At 42.1% G+C, this 25,451-nt stretch overlaps 2 protein-coding genes across 6 annotated transcripts in view; both read left to right on the plus strand.

Moving 5' to 3' along the window:
- Positions 1-333: 333 nt before the first annotated feature.
- GABRR3 (gamma-aminobutyric acid type A receptor subunit rho3) overlaps positions 334-25,451 on the plus strand; it is a 92,326-nt gene continuing 67,208 nt past the window's right edge. For 3 of the 5 annotated variants that reach the window (XM_073305049.1, XM_073305075.1, XM_073305060.1), the window contains exon 1: positions 21,413-21,499. Coding sequence is in view for 1 of the 5 variants with exons in the window: in XM_073305069.1 (XP_073161170.1) it covers positions 21,444-21,499 (56 nt within the window). In the remaining 4 variants the exon portion in view is untranslated. Of the gene's footprint in view, positions 539-21,369; positions 21,500-25,451 lie in introns of those variants that run through there. The other 2 variants (XM_073305069.1, XM_073305084.1) reach the window with 2 other exon arrangements.
- LOC140907233 (uncharacterized) lies at positions 10,022-11,728 on the plus strand. The gene is made up of 2 exons (XM_073332696.1): positions 10,022-10,631; positions 11,220-11,728. Exons 1-2 carry the CDS (start codon positions 10,031-10,033, stop codon positions 11,726-11,728), a joined length of 1,110 nt encoding a protein of 369 aa, XP_073188797.1. The 5' UTR covers positions 10,022-10,030.

Consider the following 25,451-nt stretch of genomic DNA (forward strand, 5'->3'; position numbering starts at 1 on the left):
TGCTGCATAAGGGTTGTATGACATTGCTACAAAAAGGAGGCACTCTGAAGTTGCACAGCTACACAGGAAACCAAACTCTGTAATACAGCCAGAGAAGAAAATGGCTTTTTTCTCCACTAAGAAGTTCACCAACATCTTGGGAGTAATAGTTGAGGAACAACAGGTGTCCGGAAGGGATGAGTTACTGAGGAAAGAGTACACCAGGGAATGAAGGCAAGAATTCATCTGCATTAATACCACCATGCCAAGATTCCCCACCAGGGTTATGAGATACATCACCGCAGTTTGGGATTATCTGTAAATCATAAAGGAACAAACTCTGTCACCCTTCTGTCATTGCTCCAGTATTTATCTGATGAAATGAGTAGATAAATATGAGGCAATTCAAAAGGTTTTAAATCAAATTTAAATTGTAACAAGGAATGGCTGTGTATCTTGGGGTAATGGATAGATAGGGGACACCCACCTACTATATAAATGACTGCGTAACTGGATAATATTGCTCGTGGATGCCACCTGAAGGTGCAGGGATCTGGTTGTAAGTAAATTGGTCTTAAAGGGGCAGTTTTTATTGTTCATATCCTTTCTAAAGTAAATGTGTAAAAAGATTAATGCACGGATTTAATCACAACTTCATTATGTGAATTACAGCTCTGAATGGGACTATTTTACTGGTACAACAGTCTTGAGCTTTTTGTATCTGATGATTTATAATGAATCCTATAAACTATTGAATTCAGTGACTAAATAACCTTTTTTTGAAATTTTCTTTCTCAGATATAAACATATTTTATAATGAGACTTTAACTATTTCTCTTTGTGATGCAGTTGCATTTGTTAGATGTAATTAGGACCTGCATCTGACATTCTGAAGGTCACATACAGGAGTTGTCATGGTAACTCACTAGGATGTAGGGGTTTTAAAAATCTTTTGGGCGAAATTCTGGAATGGAGGCTGTCATACAGATGAAATTAAACTGTCTGAGAGAAATATACCATAGAGTGTGTAGGTTTTATTAGGGATTTCAACTCAGTGGGTGAGCTCTTTAAAAGAAGGGTAGATACAGAAATTCATAAATCCTGCAATGACACACAATGCTGTCATAAATGTAGAAGGTCTGAGCATGGTGGGGTGAGTTAGTAAAAACAGATTTATCTGAGATGCTCCCATGTCTAAACCGGGAAATATTGGTTAGAAGAATTCTGGTTTTGCTGAGACCCATAGCTTTATGTTTGTGTGTGTATTATGGCTGTTCTTTTGTTTTCATTACTATTGTGTACACGCAGTCTCTTGATTTGTTATGCCTTTGTAGTACTGCATATTGATTAAGAGGTGTAGAGGAGAATAAGCAGTACAAATTTGTCCAAACCTGTTACATTAGGTACAGGCATAAGAGAAATCAGGAAGCTCAACTCAGTTCTGAAAGGCTTTAAGCAAACAGGGCAGAGCTGTGCCCAGAGCTGTATGTGCATAAGGAGCCATCCACATGGTCCACTACCAGGGTTGTGGCTCAGAGAGACACCTTGTCACCTGAAAGATTTAGCGCTTGCAAGATATATCCTTAACAGATGTGCAGACGCGCATCCCCTTATGTGCACATTTACCGCTCACGTGTTTATACACAACAAATACATGAATGACGCCTGGCACTTGTATGATACGTTAGAGCAGAAGTATGGCCTAATGGTTAGGGCAGCAGCCACTGCTGTGGGAGTGAGTGCAGAGAATGGAACTTAATCACAGACATCCTGTGTGACTTGAGGCACATCATGGAGGGTATGTCTGCAACACACACACAGGTATGATTGCAGCATGTGCAGACATTACTGAGCTAGCAGTGAAGCCATGGCGGCATGACCTGCAGCAGGTTTAGCCCCCTGAGTATAAGCCCAACAGGGAGCCTGGGTACGTACACAGTCAACTAGCCCATGCCTCCATGTCTTCACTGCTGTGGTACCCAAGCTAGTTATATTAAAGCTAGCTCAGGATGTCTACAACCCCTCTGATTGCAGTGTAGTCTCTGAGCATCAGAACAATGGGGATGACTGCACTTCCCTACCTCATAGGGGTATTTTGAGGGTATTGTGAGAGGCATAGCTGTTACAGTAATGGGGGATCATATGAATACCTAAGATATTTATAGACTTTACATCTTCAAAGCACTGTGTGAACTTTCTATAACGTCAGTTTTGTCATTCTTTGTTTCTAACTTGCAGCAATAAGAGTGAAGGGATACTATATTTGCGTGAAATGCTAGGTAATGTTGGGACTAAAACGAGGCATGTTTAAAAGATATGACTAACTTCAATAGTCAAGCAGCACTTTGTAGGTTCAGTCCCAAATCAAATTTCTAGCATAAATTAATTCATAATTCAGTGTTAAAGTATTTGAGCATGCAACCTAACGTTTGCTTTTCACAAGCATAATTCAGTTGCATGAATCCTTATGGGAAGCAAACACAAAAAGCATGTGGAAGTGGCTGAAAAAATTTATTTAAAATTTAATCTTCTGATTTGCTTATTGTATGCGTGCACAGTACTCATCTCCCTGTAGTATATTCTCACGTGTCAGAGGTGCATCTCCTTTTTGGAATATTTCTTAAATGAAAGATTCCAGAGTCCCAGGAGGCTGATTGTGGTGTGAGTTTTAAAATCCGTCTCTGACCAGGAGAGTGTGAAGGAAGCCATTTTTTGGCTGAGTGAATATTACTACTTGTAACTTTAATTTAATTCATTTATTTGCTTTCTTTAATATAAATTTGATAAAATATTTATTGAAACAAGACCCCCAGAAAGTCAGTATTTTAAATGAAAGTATTTGAAAGATATTATGAAAAAATCAGTAATTTCCATGTGTTCACCTAGCTAGTGGCAGATTAGTCACTGGGCCAAAGTGGCCCGTCCCAAGAGGGCCCTGGAAAAATGGGTGCCCCCATGACCCACTCCACCCGCCTGGGGCTCCAGTTGTGGTGGGGACTTGCCCCACTCCACCCGCCCAGCATGGGGGGTGGGTGGACTGAGCGGGGCAAGCCCCCGGGCTCTGACCACGCTCCCAGGCAGGAGTGCTGGGAAGGGAGGCAGGAGGGACTGCAGGCAGAAGGGGTGGGGAGGGGCACCCACTTGCTCTGGCCCGGGGCATCACAAAATCCTAATCCACCCCTGCACCTAGCTCCTGCAGGAAGGGTTGAAAGGAGTTAGTAGCTGTTAGATTCTTTCTCAGCATTGCTCACTCAGAAATGCAGACAATGGAGGAATTCACCTGTTCTTTGGAAGAAAAGCACCTTCTCTTGCTTGCTCTGGAAAACCTGGGGTGTAAATCCAAAACCAATATTTATTTATAATTCTCAGTGATCCTCTCCCCTGCTTCTGAAGCAATCCCCAGCATTTCATCACCTTTTGGGTGAATTCAGTTATATCTGTTGGGTTATCTGACTTTAGGACCTAATCTTAGAAATGTCTTAGACCCCAGGGTCAAACACAGCACCAGAAGCAATTAAAATTCTATTTCTTGTCTTCTAGGTTCAGTGTTTGCCTGGATATGGTTTTCTCTCTTCTCAGTTTCAGCTGAGTTAGACTTCATGGACTCAGTATTGTGGGTGTATATATGTAAAACCCAACAAACTAGACCAAGTTACTACTAAGAATGCAAAATGTCAGAGAATGCATCAAAATCAGTATCAAAGGGAAGAGCCATCTATAAAGTGCTTTTATTTTAAAAGTGTGGTGGATGCCGCAGGAATCGCCAAATTCTGCCACATAATTGTTTTTTATTGCCCTTATTTGAACATCCATTGATCATCCCAATTGAAACAGCCATGGCAATTTGGAAATGTGGGTGTGGTATGTGTGAGAGAGAGTGAGTGCTCACTGGAAAGCCACACCTTTCAATTGACTTTCTTCCCTTATTTCCATATACAATGTGTGAAGGAGCAGTGATTGAGTCATTTGATAGCAGCCTATCAGATCAGTATCCCATTTCCTTTCTTCTTGTATTGTGCCAGCAGCCCTTTCAGGGTCCTGGATTTATCAAGTGAGTCCTGAACTTCTCTCTCAATTACACCCTGGCCTGGCATTGTGTTCATTGGGAGGACAAGCTCAGCATTCAAGGACCAACAGCTTCCATTTTCTGACTAAGGAAGAAACAAAATAGAATAAAGCAGGAAAGAGAAGAGAGAATTTTGGAGAAAACATTTTAAAAATCTGTACTTTTAGGTAACTGAAATTCAGTGAGCCCGTCACAGCAGCAGCACCTCAGTGCTGAGAAAGGGCTCCTCGATTTTATAGATAAGTCTGTGTGCACGACATCCGTCACAGTGGAAATTGCTGTTCCTTTATCCAGTAGGTGAGGATATATTTATTTCCCCACTTTTGGGTGGATATATGGACTTTTATAACAGCAAGTTGGTGAGGCAAGACAAAGATGGAGGTGAGGCTAGAAAGTGTGGCAAGCTCACGGGAAGTGTGAGAGGAGGGGGGTGTGTTTGTTTAATATATTTGAACATCCTTTGCCAGAATGGTGTGTGGACTGAGGGGGGCTTATGGTTTCCTGCTCCATGGATTCTGATGTGACTTCAGTGGTCAGACATAGCAGTTGTCAACAGTTTGGTAAGACAACGGTAACCATTTCTCTTCATCTCCTCCCCCACCAGCGTCATTCATGCCTTTGTGACCTCAAGATTAGATTGTTTCAACGAACCCTACATAGAGTCATGCTAGAAGACCACTCAGAAGATGCATGATACAGAATGCAGTTTTCCATCTGCTCCATGGTTTTAACCACAATGTGAATAGCTCTCCAGTGACTACAGTTGGGCTTCTAATTCTGGACAGAATTCAAGACATTTCCAGTGGGACATTGCTCAGAGAGAACCTCTCCTTCGTTCCTCCCCAGTGACAGCTGAGATCAGCGGAGAGTTCTGGTGCTATAACAGTCCCTGGATTTGAGCTTCCCAATGTAGGGCATTCTCAGTGGAGGCCTCTTCACTCTGAGATTCATTTCCCCTGTTGGTCTTGTGCAGCCTGTTGAAATTCAGGATATGGTGTCTGGCTTATCCATTTGTTCATGCTTTTCCCTGAGCGGGGGATGATTTCAGGATTCTTGCATAGCAGAACTCCTAGGTTAATTTATTGGGATTGAGTTTGACTATTGTATTTTATACATCGTTTTACAGATTAATGTACAATCACCCAAGCCTATTGTGTTGGGTGTATTTTAAAAAAAAAATCTATCAATAACAGAACAGGATTGCCCAATGTAAAGTTGTTCTTTAGCATATTATGAAAAGGATCAGAGAACTCACCCAATTTATTGTTGTACAGTAGAAAAAAATATTAAATATGTACTGATAGAATGGGTAAGGATGTCTGCTCTGTTTAGATATTAGATAACCTACAGAACTTTTTAGTCAACAGGAAGTTAGGCTCTCAATTGATATTTTACTAAGCAGACAATCCTTAAAGGCACAGACCTCAAATCTTATGGTGCCCTGGAACACCAGAATCATCATTTTAATAATTGAGATATATCTGACTTTTCGGAATACTTAATATTAAGACGTTTGTCAGTACTTTGTCTTAAAACAACAATCGTTTGTCTATACCCTTGTAGTATTCCAGTGCATATAAAAAACCCCTATCAATTAGCTAACTTTGCTTCAATAGAAATGTATAATATAAATAAAACAACTATTTTTAAATTCTATACATCATTTTAACAGTTCCACTTTTCTTCAATGAGCCTTCTAGGTGGTTTTATTTGTCTCTGACTTTCTTGGATGCTTTACTGCGACTCTCTAAATCATTTGTCAATTTCTTTCTTAGGAGCCTCTGAGCAAAAGGGCCGGTTTCAGAGTAGCAGCCGTGTTAGTCTGTATTCGCAAAAAGAAAAGGAGTACTTGTGGCACCTTAGAGACTAACAAATTTATTTGAGCATAAGCTTTCGTGAGCTACAGCTCACGAAATCGGATGCATTCAGTGGAAAATACAGTGGGGAGATTTATATACATAGAGAACATGAAACAATGGGTGTTACCATACACACTGTAAGGAGAGTGATCACTTAAGGTGAGCTATTACCAGCAGCAGCAAATACTCACCAGCAACCACACACCAACAGAACCACTAACCCAGGAACCTATCCTTGCAACAAACCATGTTGCCAACTGTGTCCACATGTCTACTCAGGGGACACCATCATAGGGCCTAATCACATCAGCCACACTATCAGAGGCTCGTTCACCTGCACATCTATCAATGTGATATATGCCATCATGTGCCAGCAATGCCCCTCTGCCGTGTACATTGGTCAAACTGGACAGTCTCTACGTAAAAGAATAAATGGACACAAATCAGACGTCAAGAATTATAACATTCAAAAACCAGTCAGAGAACACTTCAATCTCTTTGGTCACTCTATTACAGACCTAAAAGTTGCAATTCTTCAACAAAAAAACTTCAAAAACAGACTCCAATGATAGACTGCTGAATTGGAATTAATTTGCAAACTGGATACAGTTAACTTAGGCTTGAATAAAGACTGGGAGTGGATGGGTCATTACACAAAGTGAAACTATTTCCCCATGTTTATTTCCCCCCGCCCCCACTGTTCCTCAGACCTTCTTGTCAACTGCTGGAAATGGCCCACCTTGATTATCACTACAGAAGGTTTTTGTCCCCCGCTGTCCTGCTGGTAATAGCTCACCTTAAGCGATCATTCTCGTTACAGTGTGTATGGTAACATCCATTGTTTCATGTTCTCTGTGTATATAAATCTCCCCACTGTATTTTCCACTGAATGCATCCGATGAAGTGAGCTGTAGCTCACGAAAGCTTATGCTCAAATAAATGTTAGTCTCTAAGGTGCCACAAGTACTCCTTTTCTTCCTGAGCAAAAGGAATTTCATAGATTTTAAGGCCTAAAGGAGCCATTATAATAAACTAGTCTGACTTTCTGCATAACACAAGCCATATAATTTCACTCAATCAGGGAATTCTCAGATACGTCCGACTCCTTTTTGGGAAGCCATCTTTCAATCATTTCTATTTTATGTGGTGAATTTACCTCCTGAAATAAGATGCATTTCTAAGCAGTATTCTCCTAGATCCTCCTACAATTATGGAACCTTTCCTTTGTGTTACCCACAGTACTACAGAGTTTAATGGAATTATTCTTGCTTTGAACTGGTCATTTCATCCAACCCATATCCTTCATTTCTAAAGGTGAATGGTTATACAGTTTCTCTTCTGAGGTGCGTACTACTTGACTTCAGTGTTTTTGGTCTCTGTTCAAAATGTGAGCATAATTGGCTATTTCTATTATGTTTCATACACATGGATATTTTCAGTGGTCTGTTAAACATTAGTTTCATGGAAGTCTCACCTCTGCATGGATATATTACTGATCTATGTCTTAAGTGTATTTAATGCTATTCTTACTGGAATTCTTTGGATGGCATCAATGTAATAATTTATATATATCTTGCATAAATCTTTCTACCATACCATTGACTTGGGGCCATTGTGGTGGTTGGTGTATATGTGTATGAATCCCAATTCATTTGAAAAATTAGTGTCTCCTGGCAGAAAGAGCTGGGGCAAAGATGAAATTTATAGTACTGCTATTTGTTCCTTTCCTAACACTGTCATCTGTCACTACCATCTAGAGTAGATATATCCTCTTTTACAGCAATAGATTTTGTCCAGATAGTATTTCAGAGTATGTCTCAGGCAAGTCAGTTTCCCATATTTATCATCAGAATTTCTTGCCATTTCCACTGCGGTTTTGGAATAGAATAGCTGTCCTGGGATGGGAGAAGACAGGACATGCAACCAGGAACAATTACTTATATGTAATCAAATTTGTTGTAGTCTGTCCTCTTCTTCCATTTTACTTTCCTGCATGCTTTGGGAATTTTTGTCTCCTTTTTAACTAACTGATGTATTAGAGTCATATATTTTAAAGCCTGAAGAGATCATCTAGTCATTTCTCCTGGATGGTCAAATTCACTAAATTGTTTCAGTGAAACAAAAAATTCTGGACAAAACATTTTCAATTCAACTTTTCGATTCAAAACAACTTTCTTTCAAACTTTCTTTCAATTTTATTACAATTAAAAATGTAAGGAAAGAAACCAACAGTTTGTTCAACCCGAAATGATTTTTTTCTGACATTTTTGGTTCCCTGAAAATTTTGAAAGATGTTTGTTTTGCGTATTTTTGTTCAATTTTTTGGTTGGACCACTGAACTGAAAAGTGGGTTATTTATGTACCAATTAGGGCTGTTGATTAATTGCAATTAACTCAAAAAAATAATTTAATCGCAGTTTTAATTGCACTATTAAACAATAGAATACCAATTTAAATTTATTAAATATTTTGGATGTTTTTCTACATTTTCATATATATTGTATTCTGTGTTGTAATTGAAATCAAAGTGTATATTATTTTTTATTACAAATATTTGCACTGTAAAAATTATAAACAAAAGAAATAGTATTTTTCAATTCATCCCATACAAGTACTGCAGTGCGATCTCTTTGTCATGAAAGTGCAACTTACAAATATAGATTTTTTGTCACATAACTGCACTAAAAAACAAAACAATGTAAAACTTTAGAGCCTACAAGTCCACTCAGTACTACTTCTTGTTCAGCCAAATGCTAAAAGAAACAAGTTTGTTTACATTTTTTGGAGATAATGCTGCCCACTTATTATTTACAATGTCACCTGAAGTAAGAACAGATATTCGCATGGCACTTTTGTAGCCGGCATTGCAAGGTGCTAGATACGCTAAACATTCGTATGCCCCTTCATGTTTTGGCCGCCATTCCAGAGGACATGCTTCCATGCTGATGATGCTCGTTAAAAAAATGTGTTCATTAAATTTGTGAATGAAACCTTGGGGGAGAATTGAATGTCCCCTGCTCTGTTTTACCTACATTCTGCCATATATTTCACGTTATAGCAGTCTCGGATGATGACCAAGCACATATTGTTCATTTTAAGAACACTTTCATTGCAGATTTGACAAAACGCAAAGAAGGTACCAGTGTGAGATTTCTAAAGATAGCTACAGTACTCGACCCAAGGTTTAAGAATTTGAAGTGCCTTCCAAAATCTGAAAGGGATGAGGTCTGGAGCATGGTTTCACAAGTCTTAAAAGAGTAACACTCTGATGTGGAAACTACAGTACCTGAACCATCAAAAAAAGAAAATCAGCTTTCTGCTGGTGGCATCTGACTCAGATAATGAAAATGAACATTCGTCGGCCTTCTCTGCTTTGGATTGTTATTGAGCAGTTCCCGCTTTCAGGTGACATTGTAAACAAGAATCAGGCAGCATTATGTCCTGCAAATGTAAACAAACTTGTTTGTCTGAGCGATTGGCTGAACAAGAAGTAGGACAGAATGGACTTACAGCCTCTAAAATTGTACATGGTTTTATTTCTGAATGCAGGTTTTTTTGTACATAATTCTACAATTGTAAGTTCAACTTTCATGATGGAGATTGCACTACAGTACTTGTATTAGGTGAATTGAAAAATACTATCCTTTTTTAAAAAAGAAAAGTAGTACTTGTGGCACCTTAGAGATTAACAAATTTATTTGAGCATAAGCTTTCGTGAGCTACAGCTCACTTCACGAAAACTTATGCTCAAATAAATTTGTTAGTCTCTGAGCCCTGGTCTACACTAGGACTTTAGGTCGAATTTAGCAGCGTTAAATCGATGTAAACCTGTACCCGTCCACACGATGAAGCCCTTTTTTCGACTTAAAGGGCTCTTAAAATCGATTTCCTTACTCCACCCCTGACAAGTGGATTAGCGCTTAAATCAGCCTTGCCGGTTCAAATTTGGGGTACTGTGGACACAATTCAACGGTATTGGCCTCCGGGAGCTAGCCCAGAGTGCTCCATTGTGACCGCTCTGGACAGCACTCTCAACTCAGATGCACTGGCCAGGTAGACAGGAAAACAACCGCGAACTTTTGAATCTCATTTCCTGTTTGGCCAGCGTGGCAAGCTGTAGGTGACCATGCAGAGCTCATCAGCAGAGGTGACAATGCAGAGCTCATCAGCAGAGGTGGCCATGATGGAGTCCCAGAATCGCAAAAGAGCTCCAGCATGGACTGAACGGGAGGTACGGGATCTGATCACTGTACGGGGAGAGGAATCCGTGCTATCAGAACTCCGTTCCAGTTTTCGAAATGCCAAAACCTTTGTCAAAATCTCCCAGGGCATGAAGGACAGAGTCCATAACAGGGACCCGAAGCAGTGCCACGTGAAACTGAAGGAGCTGAGGCAAGCCTACCAGAAAACCAGAGAGGCAAATGGGTCAGAGCCCCAGACATGCCGCTTCTATGAGTTGTTGCAGGCCATTTTAGGGGGTTCAGCCACCACTACCCAAACCGTGTTGTTTGACTCCTTCAATGGAGATGGAGGCAACACGGAAGCAGGTTTTGGGGACGAAGAAGATGATGATGATGATGAGGTTGTAGATAGCTCACAGCAAGCAAGCAGAGAAACCGGTTTTCCCGACAGCCAGGAACAGTTTCTCACCCTGGACCTGGAGCCAGTACCCCCCGAACCCACCCAAGGCTGCCTCCTGGACCCAGCAGGCGGAGAAGGGACCTCTGGTGAGTGTACCTTTTAAAATACTATACATGGTTTAAAAGCAAGCATGTGAAAAGATTAATTTGCCCTGGCATTCACGGCTCTCCTGGATGTACTCCCAAAGCCTTTACAAAAGGTTTTTGGAGAGGGCAGCCTTATTGCGTCCTCCATGGTAGGACACTTTACCACTCCAGGCCAGTAGCACATACTCGGGAATCATTGTACAACAAAGCATTGCAGTGTATGTTTGCTGGCGTTCAGACAACATCCGTTCTTTATCTCTCTGTGTTATCCTCAGGAGAGTGAGACATCATTCATGGTCACCTGGTTGAAATAGGGTGCTTTTCTTCAGGGGACACTCAGAGGTGCCCGTTCCTGCTGGGCTGTTTGCCTGTGGCTGAACAGAAATGTTCCCCGCTGTTAGCCACGGGGAGGGAGGAGGGTTGAGGGGGTAGCCACGTGGTGGGGGGAGGCAAAATGCGACCTTGTAATGAAAGCACATGTGCTATGTATGTAATTTTAACAGCAAGGTTTACCCTGAAAGAGTGTAGCCACTGTTTTATAAAATGTGTCTTTTTAAATACCGCTGTCCCTTTTTTTTTCTCCACCAGCTGCATGTGCTTCAGTGATCACAGGATCTTCTCCTTCCCAGAGGCTACGGAAGATTAGAAAGAAAAAAAAACGCACTTGTGATGAAATGTTCTCTGAGCTCATGCTGTCCTCCCTTACTGACAGAGCACAGACGAATGCGTGGAGGCAAATAATGTCAGAGTGCAGGAAAGCACAAAATGACCGGGAGGAGACGTGGCGGGCTGAAGAGAGTAAGTGGCGGGCTGAAGCTCAAATGTGGTGGCAGCGTGATGAGAGGAGGCAGGATTCAATGCTGAGGCTGCTGGAGGATCAAACCAATATGCTCCAGTGTATGGTTGAGCTGCAGCAAAGGCAGCTGGAGCACAGACTGCCGCTACAGCCCCTGTGTAACCAACCACCCTCCTCCCCAAGTTCCATAGCCTCCACACCCAGACGCCCAAGAACGCGGTGGAGGGGCCTCTGGCCAACCAGCCACTCCACCACAGAGGATTGCCCAAAAAACAGAAGGCTGGCATTCAATAAATTTTAAAGTTGTAAACTTTTAAAGTGCTGTGTGGCATTTTCCTTACCTCCTCCACCACTCCTCCTGGGTTACCTTAGTAGTCATCCCCCTATTTGTGTGATGAATGAATAAAGAATGCATGAATGTGAAGCAACAATGACTTCATTGACTCTGCAAGCAGTGATCGAAGGGAGGAGGGGAGGGTGGTTAGCTTACAGGGAAGTAGAGTGAATCAAGGGGCAGGGGGTTTCATCAAGGAGAAACAAACAGGACTTTCACACCGTAGCCTGTCCAGTCATGAAACTGGTTTTCAAAGCTTTTCTGATGCGCACCGCGCCCTCCTGTGCTCTTCTAACTGCCCTGGTGTCTGGCTGCGCGTAACCAGCAGCCAGGTGATTTGCCTCAACCTCCCACCCCGCCATAAACGTCTCCCCCTTACTCTCAAAGATATTGTGGAGCGCACAGCAAGCAGTAATAACAGTGGGAATATTGGTTTCGCTGAGGTCTAAGCGAGTCAGTAAACTGCACCAGCGTGCCTTTAAACGTCCAAATGCACATTCTACCACCATTCTGCACTTGCTCAGCCTGTAGTTGAACAGCTCCTGACTACTGTCCAGGCTGCCTGTGTACGGCTTCATGAGCCATGGCATTAAGGGGTAGGCTGGGTCCCCAAGGATAACTATAGGCATTTCAACATCCCCAATGGTTATTTTCTGGTCTGGGAATAAAGTCCCTTCCTGCAGCTTTTGAAACAGACCAGAGTTCCTGAAGATGCGAGCGTCATGTACCTTTCCTGGCCATCTCACGTTGATGTTAGTGAAACGTCCCTTATGATCCACCAGAGCTTGCAGCACCATTGAAAAGTACCCCTTGCAGTTTATGTACTCGGCGGCTTGGTGCTCCGGTGCCAAGATAGGGATATGGGTTCTGTCTATGGCCCCACCACAGTTAGGGAATCCCATTGCAGCAAAGCCATCCACTATGACCTGCACATTTCCCAGGGTCACTACCCTTGATATCAGCAGATCTTTGATTGCGTGGGCTACTTGAATCACAGGAGTAGATTTGCTCACTCCAAATTGTTTCCCAACTGACCGGTAGCTGTCTGGCACTGCAAGCTTCCACAGGGCTATCACCACTTGCTTCTCAACTGTGAGGGCTGCTCTCATCTTGGTATTCATGCACTTCAGGGCAGGGGAAAGCAAGTCACAAAGTTCCATGAAAGTGCCCTTACGCATGTGAAAGTTTCGCAGCCACTGGGAATCGTCCCTGACCCGCAACACTATGCGGTCCCACCAGTCTGTGCTTGTTTCCCGAGCCCAGAATCGGCGTTCCACCGCATGAACCTGCCCCATTAGTACCATGATGCATGCACTGGCAGGGCCCATGCTTTCAGAGAAATCTGTGTCCATGTTCTGATCACTCACGCGACTGCGCTGACATCGCCTCCTCGCCTGGTATCGCTCTGCCAGGTTCTGGTGCTGCATATACTGCTGGATAATGCGTGTGGTGTTTAATGTGCTCCTAATTGTCAAAGTGAGCTGAGCGGCCTCCATGCTTGCCTTGGTATGGCGTCCGCACAGAAAAAAGGCGCGGAACGATTGTCTGCCGTTGCTCTGACGGAGAGAGGGGCAACTGATGACATGGCTTACAGGGAATTAAAATCAACAAAGGGGGTGGCTTTACATCAAGGAGTATTTCAGGCAGGACTTCACGGAGGGTTCCAGTAAGAAATGATGCACCTAAGTAATTGTTCTTATTGAAACAAGTAGGTTGGTCTGGCCTCTGATTGATACATGGCTAGATTTACTTCACTGCACCTTCTCTGTGAGTGACTGCAGTGTGACCTAGAGGAATGAGTCCCCTAGACGGGGGGTGGGGGGGAAGGTTTGATCCACTCCATCTAGCTTTTACATCTTTGGCTGACAGCAGACAGTGCAGAAGGACTGCAAGCCATCCACATCTCATGGCTGCTCAGCAGAAGATGGTACAATAGGACTGCTAGCAATCCGTATCGCCTGCCTGCTCACCATAAGATGGTTCAATAGGACTGACTGCAGGACTAAAGAGAATGACCTGGTCAAGTCACTTCTAATGTAGTCCCTGCACCCATGTCTGCCCAAGCGCTCCTGGCCGACGTGGCCAGGAGCACCTTGGACATGACGATGACGGCTACCAGTCCTATTGTACTGTCTGCTGCCACAAGGCAATGGGTTGCTGCTGCTGTATAGCAATGCAGTACCACGTCTGCCAGCACCCAGGAGACATACGGTGACGGTTACCTGAGCGGGCTCCATGCTTGCCGTGCTATGGAGTCTGCACAGGTAACTCAAGAAAAAAGGCGCGAAACGATTGTCTGCTGCTGCTTTCACGGAGGGAGGGAGGGAACGGGGGCCTGACGATATGTACCCAGAACCACCCGCGACAATGTTTTAGCCCCATCAGGCATTGGGATCTCAACCCAGAATTCCAATGGGCAGCGGAGACTGTGGGAACTGTGGGATAGCTACCCACAGTGCAACGCTCCGGAAGTCGACTCTAGCCTCGGTACTGTGGAAGCGCTCCGCCGAGTTAATGCACTTAATGCACTTAGAGCATTTTCTGTGGGGACACACACTCGAATATATAAAACCGATTTCTAAAAAAACGACTTCTATAAATTCGACCTGATTTCGTAGTGTAGACAAACCCTAAGGTGCCACAAGTAGTACTCTTCTTTTTGCAAATACAGACTAACACGGCTGCTACTCTGAAATTTGTCGTTATTTTTTTTGGTTTTTTTACAGTGCAAATACTTGTAATCAAAAATAAATATAAAATGAGCACTGTGCACTTTTATTCTGTGTTGTAACTGAAATCAATATATTTGAAAATATAGAAAACATCCAAAAATATTTAAATAAATGGTATTCTATTGTTGTTTAACAGTGTTATTAATTGCTATTAATTGAAATAAATTTTTTAATCGCTTGACAGCCCTTGTACCAATAGTATTGAGAGTCTCATGAAATAAGAGCCTTTTGATGTAATTAAAAGACTTTTACTTAGAATTGTATTAACCTGTTTTACAGAAGTTGCCAAAGACTTGTAAAATGGAAATAACTTTATGTCACTACTGGCCAGAGTTAAAAGGTTTCATATCTCACTGCCATTCCCTGAACTACCCAGGCCTACTTAAAATCAGGAATCTAGAGTAATTCCATTATAAATTCTCTGAACGAGCTAGCCAGCAGCCCCTCATTATTTTGATCAGAATGGTTTCTAATATCATTACAGAGATCTTATAATACCATTAATACTGTTGTGTGCTAAAAACATTCTGATTTCCTAATAAAGCCCAATGGACTTAATTACAATTTACAGAAACCATTACTGCAAAATGTTTATAATTGTTGGTCTCAACACTGAACTTTTAATGATATCCCTTGTGCAGCCTATTATAATCCCTAATAATTAGGGGTTACTGGTCTCCTAGGTGCCTCAATATTTTTTCTCCAGATGAGTAAAGCTAATAAACTAGAGGATAGTGAGAATGGAGAAATAATAATACAGACTATTTTCTTCAAGAGTTCTTGGCACAAAAAAAACACTTTGTCTTGTGTACGCTTGGTGAAGACATGCAAGGGGGGAGTTGGATTAATCTTTCATGGAGTATATGCTGGGTATATGATAGGAGAAGATGTTTCCTAGGCCAAAAATTGTTTCTAGATGGTATTAAGATAAATTTTTATAAGTGATTTCTTTAAAGGGCAGAAGAACTTTGAGAGAAAATTGTAGTTTTTTTCAACAAACAACATTTAATACCGTAATTCTGAATTAAATTTACACTTACAAATCCAAACATGGAAAATCAAAAGTACATTTTTAATTAAAAAAATTATCTGTCCTAGGGTTCTCAACTTGGATCTGTGTGTTATGAAGAAGTTTCACTGGGGGTCATGACCACCCTTTCTTTTTATTCCTTCCATTTAAAAAAAAATGTTTCTAGCTTGTATACTTGTAAGCAATGTTCCTTCTATTTTTTTCTATCCATGTGCAGAATGAATTTTGTTATGTGCACCAAATTATCGAGGTAATGAGCAGATGTGTGCCACCAGTAGAAACAAAAAACCTAGATATAATATATATTTTTTAAAAGTTATCATAGGAATAATTACTTCAGCCAGGACAGGTTAGGCATTTTAGAACTCACTTCTCAGAGAATCAAATTTAAGTGTAAGAGAGAAATAAAAATTATGAAATGCATAGACCAGTCAAAAAACTCAAATAACAGCATTTTGAAATAATAAAATTACAGAGACTATATATGCATTGCAGGAAGTATCAAGGATTAACAACAATACAAGTACTTGTTGGGAGGTGAGTGTGAAAGACTGTGTATGTGTGTGTGTGAGAGAGAGAGAGAAACACACACACACAGTGTGTGTGAGAGAGAGATGTGTGTTGCCCCTTTAAGTATGTTCACAGCCTGGCAGGACTCCCCAGTGGACTGCAGCTGTCCTGGGGCATCCTTCAGGTAATCAATATTGCTAACTCTCACACTATATGGTGCTTTTCCTTAAAGCCCCAGTGTGTATACGTGGGCACAGGAGGATGATATTGAGAAAGAAATGTGTATATAGAGTATTCCATTGAGTTTTGGGGGAAGTGGAGCGGCTTCCTCCCATTCTCAGTTATAGTCAGGGGACTAAAACTTAAAGTATCCTTATGCCATGCGCAAGAACCTGGAGACCTGGCTGATAGCTCTGACATAAAGCTGGGAGCTTATAGAGAAATCAGGCCATTGCCCCAGTCCTGGGCAACATGGATCCAGGATGGGAGAACGCATCTCCCAGATTGCATTCCTCACTGAAAGGGGCCTTTTTCTTCTTCTTCTACGGAGGACCCAGCCCTCTCTCTCCATGAGAGGCAGCTCTGTGGAGGTTACTGTCATTCTAGTGTTTACACATCAATTTACAGTGTTATGACTCTGTATTCACAATGGAAAAAGATAGAAACTCGGGTTGTTGTAATTAAAGCACAGAATTTCAGATGATGGCAAAATGCAGCCTGAATGGTGAAGCCTCACAAAAATCCTGAGCTCTGTTTCTTTTCAGCCCTATGATTTTCAGCCCTTTTAAGTAGATCAGCACTCAAAGCAGACACAGCAGCAGCAGCCGAGAGCAAGCTCTCTCCCTCCCACTCCTGAGCCCTGTCACATCCTCGTCCCCCCAGCTCTGCAGAGATGGGGTACAGGGGCGGGGGGACACCCTGACATCAGGAGGTTCTTGGGAGAAGCTCCAAGGCAGAGGGCAGGAGCAGCATGGCAGTGGACGGAGGGACACCTGAGGTGCGCGGCCCTTGATAACTTGCTGGGCAGCCACCCAGCCGCACAGCTTAGAGGAACTTAGGTTGTAGGTAGAAATTTGAAAAAGTGAAGCAAGCATAAACTGATTCAGTGATGCCTTCGTGAATCTGCAGGGAGTCTGAAACACTATCTCTTAAGAATTGTGATTCATCTCAATCAAGCCCCTGAGGACTCTGCCATTCCATGGTCATGATATTGGTCACGTTTCTAATATGCCATGGAATTCTTCCTTTTTATCCTGGAATTTGCCATTTTGCTAGAGTCAGGAGCCCAACATCTTGCTTTCTGTCCCCGTGCCTGTAGCTGTCTCTTGCTCTACAGGTTTCCCTGCCTAGAACCTGTCATTAGTGTCGGCTTTCCCAAGCCTCCCCAATAGCTCTTGCATGCTCCCGGAATTCCATTGATGCCATGTCCCCTCTGAATTATTGTTTCCCCCTTCAGGGACTATGTGACAGTGAAAGCCAGGGACACACTGATTTTGCAAGGAAAATTTTAAACCAATCACATCTTTCTCACAGACAAAGCACAAGAGATATACAGATCTACAGAAAAATAGCAAAAACCTGCATGTAAAACCCTCCCTCCAGTACCTCATCACTCTGCAAGCCCTTTGCGTTTTGGTCAGTCCTTTTATGGTCCCAGGACCCTCTTCCCCCTTGGCACATCTTTACCTTCTTATTCTGGTCTCTTCTAAAATGGCTGGTGAGAGAGCCTTCCTTTTAGAAAGTTCCAGTTCTTTTTGTCTGGTGACCTCCTGAGTGTGGTCTTAAATCCCTCATCAGGTGATCCATTGCTTGGTTACAGTCTCACCTGGGAGAGCTGGTTCCTCTGGGCGGCAGCCAGCTCCTTGTCCTACTTGTTTCCATTTGAATGGAAGGCCCTCCAGATGGACTCTTGATTGCTCTCTTTTGTTAGCCTTCTTCTAACAGTTCCAATACAAGATGGAGGTTAAAAGGCCACAGTGAAGAATGGTATTCACAAAACAAAAATGGGGTTTGTAGTTCAAGGTAGATCTATACAGACATACACTATTAAAAGGAGCGAGCCCTGGGCCTTTTGGAGGCCAATGACCCATTTTTACAAAAGAAACCCATTGCATTCTTCCAAACGAAAGCTTCTGGGTTTACAAAATCAGAACACTGTTTTATTAAATAACAATACTATAAATATGAAAGCCCTCTGAGCATCATACTTGGTGTCACAGCAAACAGCAAAAGCTGCCAAGCCACATATAGTTAGGGGAACTGATTGTGCCCTGTGTCTTGGATGTCATTAGTGTTATGCTGGGATCTGCTGCTGCCAGTCAAATCAAAGCAAACTCATTCCCCTCTCAAATGATGCAGTCAGGTGACAAATTCATGGCATGGCTGCAGATGTTCAGAAACAGCTATTTAGAGGGGTTCAGAAGTCAGTGCCTGTCAATACAAAGGGATGAAACTACAGGTATCTTCTGCCCAACTTTCAACATTGGAGTTGTATGACCAGAAATGATCTATACATGAGGACTTCCTGTTTTGCTGTCCACTGACAAAACATACTTTTTGTTCATCAGTTAATTTTCAAAAAAATTAATTGACAGCTACTGGCTGTTGGTAACTATATTGTATTTGTGAAGACTGTAATGGGTATGAAAGTGATCTTAGTCCCATGATCCAAATCCCACAATCTTTTGAATTTGTAAAGGGTTATGGCATGTGACAGATCACAAGATGATTTTTTGTTTTATGAGTCATAGGCTAAAAAAAAGTTTGAAAACAACTATGTCAGATGACTCAAAGGGAAAGGGACCACACAATTTCAATCTGTTTTTCCCTCTGTCAATAAATCTTGGTTTGAATTAGACTGAGTCCTAGAATGTTTTGGGGTAGGGTTACATCAGTATGCCCTTGAAGGGAAAACAGCTTTCTAACCTCACAGGAGAGTGAGTCAGCAAGGGAGACATTGGTACTTACACATTTAAGCAGCAGTTTTCATCCATACAGCTCAAACATTGCACTAGTTTAGTAAAAATGTAATAATTGTTAACAGTTTAGGGCCTGATTTTCCAAAATATCAGAAGCCAGGACTATATGCAAAAATACATAAATTCCTGAGCACCTAATTGGCTCTAACATTTCCAGGATTCAGTGTACCAATCGGGTGTTTGCATGTGCAGATAAACAGTTCAGTGGATTCAGGGAGAAAGAATGTCACTGTGAGATTCTATATAATAGCACCTGGTACAGCAGAACTACCATGCATCGCTTTTCCACCCCCGGTTTTTCTTTGGTTGATTTTAATTATCACCATTCACTTCCTCTCCTGATGAAGGGGGACGTGGGTTGCCTTTGCAGTCCTGCTAGTGAGATGCCAGAATCTATCGGTCATTTAAAATGCCAAACTAAGAGTGACCCACAGACAGCTAAAGGTATAGAACAATGAGTAGTTGGGGGACATAAGCTGAAACACAAAAAGGGGAGGATTTCTATTATGCAAACTTGGCTTTTGCAGTTTGATTGATGCTGAAGGATGGGTCTGAGTAGTAATAAAATATTTAAAATATAGGATGGTTTCATCCTGTATTTTAGATGCCATAATTGGACTGAGTGGATTATAAACATTTTAAATTATTTTGCAAGGACCTTTTTAAGTAGTTCAAGTCTGGGGCCAGTAGCGCACGTTGATATGCTGCTACAAGTAGCAAAATGGACTGGGATGCCACGTCCTTAAATAACAAGGACAGGGAAGATTGCTTCTAGCTAACTGCATGGGGGAAAGATCAGAATTTTTTTTCAATTAAACCCTTAAACTGGAATATCCAAGGTAGGAATAACAGGCGTTGGGCTCTGCATTCTACTCCAGTGGACCTGGGTGTCATTGGCTTAGAGTTGATAGTAAAAACTTGTTTGGGGGGAATGGGCTCCGGAGTGTGTATAGAACAAAGGAAGAAAAACAAACTCTGTGAAAGACAGAGAAAGTCGGGGAGGATCGGGATCTGTCAAATGAGAGTAATGAGGGAGGTAGGAGGGAAAACCAGAAGAGGGCACAGTCATAGATGCCCAGAGAGGAGAGAGAAATGTAAGGGGGAGAGAGATTATCAGTGTTGAAAGCAGCAGGAAAATCAAGTAAAATAACAAGACAGAAGTGCCCTTTGACTTAGCCGGGAAGGGCAAGTTGGTGAAACACAGAGGGGAAAACCAGGTTAGAGGGAATCAGAGAGAGAGTTGGTTGAGAAGCCAAGGCAATGTGAGCAGACAGCATGCCCAAGGCTTCTGGAGACACAGGAGAGGAGAGAGAAGATGGTCATTTTGAGGGTCATGCAGGCATCAGATATTTCCCCACAAAATCAGAGAAGCAGATTAGGATGTAAGGGAAGTTTTGATCAAGGTAGGGCAAATAGTTTGCTTGTAGGAGAGAGAGGAGCCAGAGGAAAGAGAGCAGTTGAGGACAATGGAGAGGGGAACAGGCCGAAGGATTGTGAGATGGGATGGCTTTCCTTGAAACCGTGTTTTCTCTTCTTCTCCTATAGGTGGTGGGTGGAGTTTTTCCTTTTCAGGGTCTTGCAAGACATCAGCTGCTGTCCCTCATGTCAACAATCAAGACGCAGATTACAGATGCATTTATACAAATGGCTGCTTATTAAAGAAAGAGTAGAAACAGAGAAAACTAAAGAATTACATCTGAGCTTTACTTGTCTAGCTGTGGCTACAGGAAGTTGGCCCTTATATAGTGAAGCCAAGCTCATTGTTCTTTCCACAGGGACCCCTTTTAATGTTTAAGGATGCTACCCCACAACCCTTAAGAGTTTGGTGGAAGGGGGTAATTCATTCCCTAAGCGGTGCCTAAATAAGATGAGATGGGCCAGGCTTGGTGGACCTGAAGTTACAGAAAAGTATGAAACGCAATTAACTAAAAGCTAGTAGCTACATAAATGGGGGAAAGAAAAAAAAAACCAAGCCCCAACACAGAAATAATTATGGTTTAAAGTTCAGAAATAGAATGTCTCTCTCATTTTACTTCTAATCACCACAATTCCCATAGCGAAGATACAGAAGATCCCAAATTTTCCCCAAAATTGTGCCCAAACATGCGTCTGTACAGATAAGCATTGGGCCCAGAAAACATGAAGCAAAACTTTAATTATGACTTCTGGACCTGTGCAGTCCTGGCGTCTGAGAAACTTCAGGGAATTGTGTCCCAGATTCAGGATACTCATCAGCAGTACTCCACTTTCAGCTGAAAGTCTCTAGGATTCAGTGCAGAAATGGTATCTTGGATTCAGAGAATTCTAGGCTTGGAGAGAATTTGAACTAAATACTGCTTTCTTAATTTGATCCCTCAGGTTACAGAATAATCTGCAGGAGTTTAGCTGCTGTCAGACATCTGTGTTCCTGGCCATCCTGCATTGCTGAATACATGACCCTGAAAATGCAACTAATTTCTACCAAATCTTTAATGAATTCTGCAGCAAGGTAAAATCAGGGGAATACCTGATATTTTGATTGTTTGTTTTAGCATCCTAAATTACATGTTAAAAACCTTTCATTTCAAATGTTCACTTTTGAGTTTTGTTCCAAATCCTTTTGCCTAAAGAAAATCAAATGAAATTAACTGTGGCAAGGAACAAATGTCAGTCAGCCAGAAAATTACTTCCAAATTAGGTTGGTATAAACTATCCTTGGAATAGAAAGGGAGGATGAACGCTCCAAATCTGCTTGTGGCCCAATCATTTGTACCTTTTATCAATTAGGAAATCTCACAAGGAAACCTGAAATCAGCATGCAGGAAATAGTTATTATTCATCAATGTGAAGGGTCAATTTTGGGGAAAATTTCTCCCATCTATAAGTGTAAATGAGTCCCTCTGTAAATCTCTCTCCATTGCAATTTCTGTCAATATTTCTGTAAATATCCTATATCCCCAAACAAAATCAGAGCCAGGTGAATATTCTCATTTTCAACTGATCAGCTTTTAATGTCAGGCAAGTTTTAGAGATCAGAATATTGCTGTTTGAAAGTGAACCCCAGTAGGACTGGGAAGTTGATATACATTGGGCTGGGAAGTGCAGAGAGGTCTTGTTCTATGGCTGCAATGGAATTGCTTCTTTGTACTGTATCCAATATTGAGTGAAGGTAAATTGAATTCTCTCTCTGACCAGTCTCTGCTAACTACAGCCATCTTTCCTAGAAATGTATTAGAGGAAATAGTTTAGGCTGTCCTCTGGAAGGTTCCTTTCTGTGATCATGGTGGAAGCAGGGTATAGAAGGAACCGGGAAAGTTATTTTTACCTTTCCAGAGTCTGGAAGTTGTTTCCAGGAGTAGGCAATACTGTATGTAGACTATTGTGGCAGAAACTGTCTTTTTGTTGTACATGTATACAGTACCTAGCAGAATGGGGTCTTGATCCCTGACTGAAACCTTTAGGAACTACTGCAGTACAAATGCATAATTATTCTAGTTATGAATTACAATGACATTCAAGGGGGGTTTTTTGGTCACAACCGAAATTCAAAATCACTTGGCACCCTATATGTGTAATACAGTAAATATGGGGAGCCAGTATCATATTTTACTGAAGTCACTCTTCAGGAGAGTAATAAGAACAGGTTTTTAAATAGCTATCTTGCAGTTTGCTGGCTAGGTATGTGTTGTGAATCTGTGTATGTGATTGCTTGTGTATATGTATTTGCATAATCACAACACGGTAATGTGTACTATACGATGCGCAATGGAAAAAGCAGAATACCATTGCTGCTAGTACTGCTAAGTGAAAAGAGGTGGCAAATGCAAGAGGTGGGGCTTTGAGTGGGTTGTAAAGTCCCCCCTCTTCCTTGTCAGTGAGGATAAAACGGGCTTTTCATTACTCACTGTCATGTTTATTCCACTGTAATTTTTGAATTAGTAACCGTGGCTTTGTCTTCACTGCAAAAAGGTGTGCTTTTACACTGAGATAGCTATAGTGGAGACGCAGCATATGGGTAGTTTTTTACCTTGCTGTAGGTAGTCAAGATTAATCCTATACTCACCACCTGAGGTTGACCTCGACTAGAGCTACTTAAAGGTAAAAATTAGCTATGCCTCATCTCTGCTAGGATTTTACATTGAGAGAGCTATTTTAATGTACAAAATGAACCTTTCAGTGAACACAAACCCAGTAATGATGTATGTCTAGGGCTCTTAAATGCTTGCTTGGGTTTGCTGCAGTTTCAGCTGTTTCCATTTCTCTGCCTCACTAACTCTGTTTCAGGGCAAGTTTATACTACAAAATTAGGTTGACATAAGTTAGGTCAACGTACAGTCACCGCAGATAATTGAATCTGTTTTAAACGTCCACACTATGCTCCTTGTGTCAGCAGTGCGCGTTCTCACCAGGAGTGCTTGCACCGATTTAACTGTCAATATGGAGCATTGTGGGACAGCTTCTGAAAGGCAGCCATACTGTAATATGGAGAGATTTGACCCTCTGGCTCAGGTTCCATTTCATGAGTATGTTCAGCTTACATTGGTTCCTCTTGCTCTAAAAGCATATCCAGGATGATTGCAGGGGACTGATCTCTACTCTTGTGTCTTGCAGACGGATCTGGGACTTCAGGATCTGACACTTGAAAATTTCTGGCTTAGTAGGCGGAGAAGGTTTCCTTACATAAAAAGGGGGTGAGGCTCTGGAAAATTTCCAGAGGGAGGGCCAGTATGGCCATCTTACCCACGGCAGAATCTGACACTCTGGCCACAATTCCATATTAGGTTCCGAATAATAAAATGTCATATGATAAGAGTCCTCCTCATATGGTTGTCTGGCAGTGTGGTTTTCTTTTTGCTGTGTAATTTGTTCATGTTCAGAGTCAGATTGCAGATCTGATCTCCGTTTCAGTCCTGATAAGCCTGGGTGGTATCAATGCCTACATGGTTCTCTACATGCCCAAGCAGAGTGTCTCATATTTACACTACTATTTTTAGCAATGTAGTGTCCTGCTGCCTCACTGCTACCAGAGCCTTTCCCCAATGCAGTAAAAGGCTCTGGCAGCAGGAAAAAGCTCCAGCAGTGCAGAACTGCCAGAGCCTTTCCCTGCCACAGTGAAAGACTTCAGCAGTGGGGAAAGGCTCCAACCGCTCCCATCTGCCTACTTGCTGCCAGAGCCTTTCACTGACATGTGTAGCTGCATGGTGTAGTGGGGACGCAGCCTGCTTTTCACTGTGGTGTGTAGCTACACATACCATACATGCTACCGCCAGCATAGACAAGGCCTTAGATTAGTTTTTATTGGTTACTGGCATCCTTTTGTCTGCAAGAGATGGTGGGAATTGCAACCTATGATGTAGATGGTTTGCAATGTCTCATGTGACAGAATAGGCCAATCCAAGATTTGCGTGATCTTTGGCAGTTATTGCAAATGTATGTGTCTTGGTTGAGAGCTGCTTGCTGTCTATGGGCATGTTTGTCCATGTTTCCCCACCATATGTGAGAGTGCTGAGGATGCAAGCTTGGTACACTAGAATTTTGGTCTTGATGGTAAGCTTTGAGTTGTTCCATGCTCTTTTAGTTAGTCTGCTAAAGGTGGTGGCAGCCTTTCCAATGCAAACATTTAGTTCTTCATCCAGTGAGAGGTTGATGGTCACTGGAAATGGCCCACCTTGATTATCATACAAGGAGAGTAATTATCATGTAAGGAGAGTAATCACTTTAGATAAGCTATTAGCAGCAGGAGAGTGGGCTGGGAGGTGGTATTTTTTCATGCTTTGTGTGTACATAAAAAGATCTTCTACACTTTCCACAGTATGCATCCGATGAAGTGAGCTGTAGCTCACGAAAGCTTATGCTCAAATAAATTGGTTAGTCTCTAAGGTGCCACAAGTACTCCTTTTCTTTTTGTAGAACCTAAATAGCTGAACTTTTGGACTACTTGTAGCTGGTTTGCATTTAAGGTAATTGAAGGATCTGGTGGAAACCCCTGTCCTAATACAACCGTTTTCTTGATGCTGATGGTGAGACCAAATACCTGACAGGTACTTGAAAGGCAGTCTATGAGTTCTTGTTGTAGATTTTTATTGTGGGCTATGAGGGCAGCATCAGCAGCAAATAGAAGTTCCCTGATTAGCACCTATTTGACTTTGGTCTTTGACTTAAGTCGGGTCAGGTTGAAGAGTTTCCCATCTGATCTTGTGTGGAGATATACTCCATCTTTCATGTCCTTAAATGCACAGTTCAAGAGTACTGGGGCAAGAACACATCCTTGCTTCACTCCGCTTTCATCTCACAGGTGTCTGAAGTGGACCCGTCAAACTGGACAATTGCTCTCACGTTGTTGTGGAATGAACCTATAAGACTTAACAGGGTTGGTGGACATCCTAGTATTTCTAGTACTGCAAATAGACCTGCTCTGCTGACTGTGTCAAAGGCTTTGGTTAGGTCCACAAAGGCCATGC

Source organism: Lepidochelys kempii, chromosome 1 (genome assembly GCF_965140265.1).
Source record: "Lepidochelys kempii isolate rLepKem1 chromosome 1, rLepKem1.hap2, whole genome shotgun sequence".
NCBI lineage: Eukaryota > Metazoa > Chordata > Testudines > Cheloniidae > Lepidochelys > Lepidochelys kempii.

Bases quoted from the DNA above. Each gene is read 5' to 3' on its own strand.
- LOC140907233 (XM_073332696.1), top strand. From the start codon at position 10,031: ATGCAGAGCTCATCAGCAGAGGTGACAATGCAGAGCTCATCAGCAGAG. The intron at 10,632-11,219 runs GTGAGTGTACCT...TTTCTCCACCAG, and splicing joins AGGCGGAGAAGGGACCTCTG to CTGCATGTGCTTCAGTGATC.